The sequence below is a fragment of the Pezoporus occidentalis genome, unplaced genomic scaffold, assembly GCF_034315485.1.
Source record: "Pezoporus occidentalis ecotype Australia unplaced genomic scaffold, CSIRO_AGI_Poc_V1 ctg45, whole genome shotgun sequence".
NCBI lineage: Eukaryota > Metazoa > Chordata > Aves > Psittaciformes > Psittacidae > Pezoporus > Pezoporus occidentalis.
This window is the reverse complement of record NW_026915780.1, coordinates 8252818-8258817: the sequence shown is the minus strand read 5'-3', so window position 1 is coordinate 8258817 and position 6000 is coordinate 8252818. Positions and strand designations below refer to the sequence as shown.

Below are 6000 nucleotides of genomic sequence, written 5' to 3'. Positions count from 1 at the left end.
CTGGTCTTGCAAACAGTTCATCATGTCAGCAATGTCAAGGTGTGAGTGTGTGGGACGCTGCCTTGTAATTGGATCAACCATCCTATTGTGTTGATTTTAGCAGTCTAAGAAATAAAACACAGTTTAAATGATAGCCTAGTACCTCTTTTCCCTCTACAATGTCGTAATAAGAGAAGTAAGGTGTGAAGTTCCTGCAGCTTTTCCAGCTGACATTATCAGCTATGTATAAACAGATGATGCTGGTTTAGTAGAGCAAATAAATTGTATGTCATTTTTTTATTAAACAAACAATATAATAACTGGACTATATTATCACAACGGAAGCATAGAAGACCATAGACTATAGAGCTGAAACCCTGTAGCAAAATTTGTTTCTATCACCTGTCCTCAAATTTAAAGAAACATAACTTTATCAAGCTTTCACAATGGCTGCTTCTTGTTAATTTAAAGAATCTTCACCCTTGTTAAGGCTAGATGATTACAATTAAAAGATAAATGTACTGTTAGAAAGTTCTATGCCACACTCTATTTTTATGAGAATTTAACTGAAAGACATACATCATACCTGTATGTGAATTATAATGGCTTCGCAGCAGGGAACGCAGAATTACTTACAGTACGTAAACATTTAAAGAGGAAAATGCTAACACACTGAAAGAGTTTAACATCAGTAGCAATTTATCAAGTGAAGACGTTTCAGAAAGTCCACTCTCTGGGAGAACATTCACCATTAGACAAAAGCCTCGCATTCTTGATAGTCTGAAGTTCAATCAATTTGAAAACCAAAACCATTCAATGAGCTAAATCTGAGGATCTTAAGAAAACTGCCATCCTCCTTCTCAGGGAAAAGCCAGAATGAAAATAATTATTATGAAAATAATCCAACCAGGTCGCTTTACAGGCAAATTTACACACTGTCTCTTTAAAACACCGCATGCCCAAAAGCCTTTTTGGGTTTGGAATGTAGCACTGCACCAAGTACAAAGCCTCTAAATATCACAAGAAGCTTTTTTAGAGAGAGAAAGAAAGAAAATTCCAGCTGACTGCAACCGTTCTAGCAGGAGTGCCTCAGCTGAGCTCCCAGACCTGGAATTCCAGAGAAACAACAGAGGACAGGAAACAGATAATATTTTTACACGTCCTTTTGTAACGCAGCTACAAGATGACTGATGAGCTTAGGAACAAACAGAGTGAGAGTGCAAGTGTCATCAGAGTGAGCTGTGTGCTTAGATAGAAGCTTGCAGGAAGAGCGAGGGAATTCTCCGATGATATGTGACTGGTGGAGACTCCTGCGGTGTTGTCTTTCCCGATAGCATTCTGCAAGAGACAACGCTTTCCTTGGTCACCATTACACATTTTCATTGCAAGATATTCAAAGCTACATCATGAAATGAATCTTTTGTTTGTTCATGGCCCACCCTCCAATGTTACCTATGTAACACTGTCACAGATTAGAAGATGCAAAAAGCGTAAGAACAGACATCAAAACGTCAGTGTTTTAAAGAATAAAAACACCAGTACAGCACAATCCAAGAAATGAAGTATTAAAAATCCCCTACTTTAGCAATGGTTCCATGTGTAAAACCTCCCCTTGTTAAGTACAGCAAATATTTTAGCAATTTGCGTTATTACGCCAGTTTATTTTAACAAGCAAATGCAGGACCCGCAGAGAAACTGCAACGTCTGCACAGTCAACAGAGCAACTTTGTTTGACAAGTTACTTCTGGATAACAATAAATAAAATCTAATCCATAGGATCAGAAAAGACAGAGTTTTCTAGCTTATGAAAATTTACATTCCTGGCCTTCTTTGGTACCAATAATTAAACAGCATGCATATGCAAGTACAGACTGGCAGATTATAACTTATTTAAGAAGGAGGTAAAGCAGGAGTACTTTTCATTGCTATGATCCTCAGTAAAAATAAAACCCTATCACGTGTAATCACAGAGGTAGATCAATTTAGATTAGAAGGGATCTCTTCATTAAGTCCAACTTACTTAGACCCTGTCCACTCTGGATCTGAAAATCCCCAAGGATACAGCTTCTACAGAGGGGATAAACTTCCCCCATCCTGAAGAGGCAATGGGCCTCTCTAGGTACAAACTATGAGTACCCAGGGGACCAGATACAAAGAATGAGTACAGAGCATCGGTTTCCACATGAATGACTGTCTACAGAGCCAGGGAGGTATCCATGGATAAACTTCCATGCCATTCTTCTACTTTGATACCACTTGTTAGAAGTAGTAGAGGCACTGGGGGAATTATCACAGTATATTCTCTTACACTCAACTTTGGGCAGATGCTTTTTTGGAACCTGTAACTGAGTATGGGATAAGACAGAGCAGCAGTTCTTATGGTAAACTATAGTTACTAGGACCTTCTTGGTCTTTTAGCCAGCACAAGATGTCAACAGGTCGGTTAAACTGCACCGTTCCCTCACATATTAAGCTTCACTCTAGAATGTACAGGAAATTCTTAGTAGTATCTAGAGAATTAGGAATGGGCTACAGAATTGTCATTGTTTAGAAGAATGGGACAAATCTGGATTGGTGAAGGAGAACCAGAAATATATGGTCACATCCTTTTGGTGGCTTATGCCTGTGCAGCTGTCTTGTTCCAATGCCTAGGCTGTGTGCTTCCACACAGTAGAAATTAATTTACATACATCACTAATTACTAAGCTTCCTGAGAGACTCAGTACAAAGGATACAGACTGACAGACATGGAAACTGATGTAATGTTTACATCTGAAAGGGGGCCTTGGAGGTCAGCCTGAGCAGACTACTCAAACAGCACTGGGAGGTTCATGTCTCTTGGGGCTGCCAGTCTGTCTCCTGGTGTACAAGCACCACATCTCCTGATGTGAACACGATTTCATGCCCTAAATTGGTCATTTTTTTTTAGCCACAGAATGACGTCCACTATGTTTCTGTGCACTTGCTAAATGCCGTCTCATCTTGTGTTCCTGTGGATTATTAACTAAGTGTACTCGTCAGATACAATGGTAGTTACTATGGGATTTGCCTAAATGTGTACTATACGGCTACTATCTAAAGTCAGCAGTAGCCACTTTGAGCCCAGCTCCAGCTTTCTGAGTTGACATAACAATACCAAGACTTTAGTGAGAGGTAAGCCTATTACAATCTTGACAGACTTTGAACATTTTATATTATGGGGAGACACCTGAAATATACAGGATCCACACTTACCTCATTAAGACAGAGCTCTGTATCTACAGATTCATTGGATTTCCGCTTCTTCTGTGCCTATGAACAAATGCAAGATTTATTCCCTGTGTAATTTTGACATACAGCAGCACAAAACAATTAGATGAATTGCATGGGTTGTCATATTCCCGTAATTTTGACAGATCTGCACATGATTAGCAAATAAACTCTCCAAATGTAACTGCATGTTTTCCAACAACATTCACATTCTGATCTGAATTTACAGCAAAACTTCAGTCAGTCAGCTAAGGGTACTTAGTAATTACAATGATGAGTGCCACCAGCTGCAGAGAACATGCTATGTTCTGTGGTCCCTTAAAAATGGCACTCGATGTTCATGAGAAGAAATGAAATATGACAGTTAATAACAACCATAATAAAACTGCATATTAATAACAAATATATCATACACCTCAGTTTTAGGAATAAACAGCACAGTATTTTATCCTTAATGATTCTTGCAATTTTGCCAGGTATTACTATGAAAATACAAATATAATTTCAATATATTGCATGGCTGCCACCGAGTCTCTTTTAGAAAGTTACAGTAAGAATATTTAATGTCTTTTAACATATATACCTGTAAGTCAGATTGAGCTGCTTGTTTACATTGCATTCACTGGTTACTGTAGACAGAATATAATTAAATGCAGGGGTATTTTATACGATCAAAAACTGAAAAATGAATCTGCTGTATCTTCAGCCATGTCTTATGATGAGCATCCATCTGTCGCTATTACAGCACACCTTCCACACTGACTCCTGTAAGAAACATTTCTGGTAGCAGCATCAGGCAAAATGAAAGCAATAGTGTGCACTCTGTCAAGCATCATAAGGAGTTTAATATTTCCATTGTTGAAGTGAACATGATTGTGCTAGGAGTTTTCTGCTTTTCTACAATAGCAATAGGAATCCCCATGGTGCTGAAGATATTTTCAATGAATTGTACTGTGGTGGATTTAAGTACTTCAATGATTTTCAATATCATTTCTTTCTTTGTATATTCCAGGAACATACACATCACTCTTTTACAGGAGGTACTGATGTTAAATGTACAACCAAGTCTTATAACAGAAAACTTGGATTTATACAATGAAACTACTGCCTGCATTGAGCACATCTGATACTTCCACCTGGACTTGAAATTTACTTCCTGTAAAAAAATCAGGATCTGCTCTCACTGTGCTGCATTCATTTTACACTGCAGAATCCCACCGGTGTTGGAAGAGATGGACTGGACTAATGCTGATGTGAGAAAGTGCTGAACATTCTGATTTTATACCCTCAAAAATTCATTTCCATGCACAGCTATTTCATTTTATATCTGAGAGCCACTGGTGCTGCCTATGGACACAAAGTAGTCTTTGACCTAATTACTGATTTTTGAATCCAAATGAAGGAACTGAACTTCTCATTAGGAAGTGCACTCTGCTTTTCATGACACTTTAATACATAGATATATTAGAGACAACTGAAAAACTAAAACAGCTGGGATTTAAAAGAAAGACAGCTTGGTATTTAAAAAGAAAGGCATGGTAAAAATCCTTACTGTATATGTGTTCAGAGTTTTCAAATATATGACAAAATAATAGCTCAATTCATTAATAAACACCCTCTGTGAAATCTCTCTCTTACATACCCTTTGTTCTAATTAGTACACTGAAGTGATTACAGCAAGCATAAATCTAACTATGTAAATGGAAAGAGAAATGTCTGGAAGTACATTTGCTACAATACGAAGCAAGACAGTGAAGCCCTCATTTGCAGTGGTGGTGATATTCAAGAGGTTAGGATTATTTTTAATGGCAACTGTGTAGACTTCAACTCCTAAATGGCTGGCTCTAAGGAATGGGCAAAGAAGGAGAAACTGGATTTTAATCCTGATTTTCTTATACCCAAACCACCCATATTACATTGAATTGGAATGTTAGGCTTCAGCTGCACTAAGGTTCAGAGCATCAGATCTTGACAGTGTAAACTGCAAGGACTGTACAAGCCTCATATTTCTTAGTTTGCCATTCAGAGCTAAGTTTCTAGTCCACATAAGCATCTGCCTACTGGAAACTGTGTTTTGCTGCTTACTCCTGCTATGGATTCACAACACTGTGCTAACTATAAGTCTACACTTCGTATTAGTCTCAACACCAAAGTCAGAATTTATGTTCCTTCTGTACTGTGCTTCTCAAATGAGAAAAGAGGAAAATATCATTATTTTGTCTATATGCAGTAAAATTTGTCTTTACTTCATTCAGCCTGATATACAACAGAGTGCAGCAGCTAAAACACCTTTACCTTTGAGAACAGTATTTTAGGGGTAAAATCAACAGCTAGAAACAAAAGCAACATATAAAAAGCTTTTCAATAATTTTGTTCAATATTCCCTAGCTTTAATTTGGAAAGTAATGCTTCTCTGTATTCATATACATATTGTAGTCATGCTAACATCAACAAACCTGTTCACAAGCATCCTCCATGATAAAGTCCTTTCTTAGAAGTGAAAAGTAATTTTAATAATCAGGCTGGCTTTCCTCTTATCAAAACAGAAAGGACAGCATCTTCCATTTAAAAATACAGCAAAAATGCAACCTCTTTTCATGGGGAAGGTGAAGGGAAAGGAAATACTATCAGTTTGAGAATGAGACATTGCATGCCAAGTTTCAAATTGGAAGAGTACATTTTTACTGTTGAGTTATAAACCTGTAAAAATGGGTTATAATGGAAATGCTGGCATAGGCTGCACTACTGTAATACAGCAGTGCATCACAAAAT

At 37.6% G+C, this 6000-nt stretch overlaps 1 protein-coding gene across 2 annotated transcripts in view; it reads right to left on the bottom strand.

Moving 5' to 3' along the window:
- Positions 1–257: 257 nt before the first annotated feature.
- GFRA1 (GDNF family receptor alpha 1) overlaps positions 258–6000 on the bottom strand; it is a 144069-nt gene continuing 138326 nt past the window's right edge. For both annotated transcript variants that reach the window (XM_062635360.1, XM_062635359.1), the window contains exons 8-9: positions 3214–3270; positions 258–1317 (exon numbers count right to left, since the gene is read on the bottom strand). In XM_062635360.1, the coding sequence (XP_062491344.1) occupies positions 1156–1317; positions 3214–3270 (219 nt within the window). In that variant the 3' untranslated portion in view covers positions 258–1155. The remainder of the gene's footprint in view (positions 1318–3213; positions 3271–6000) is intronic.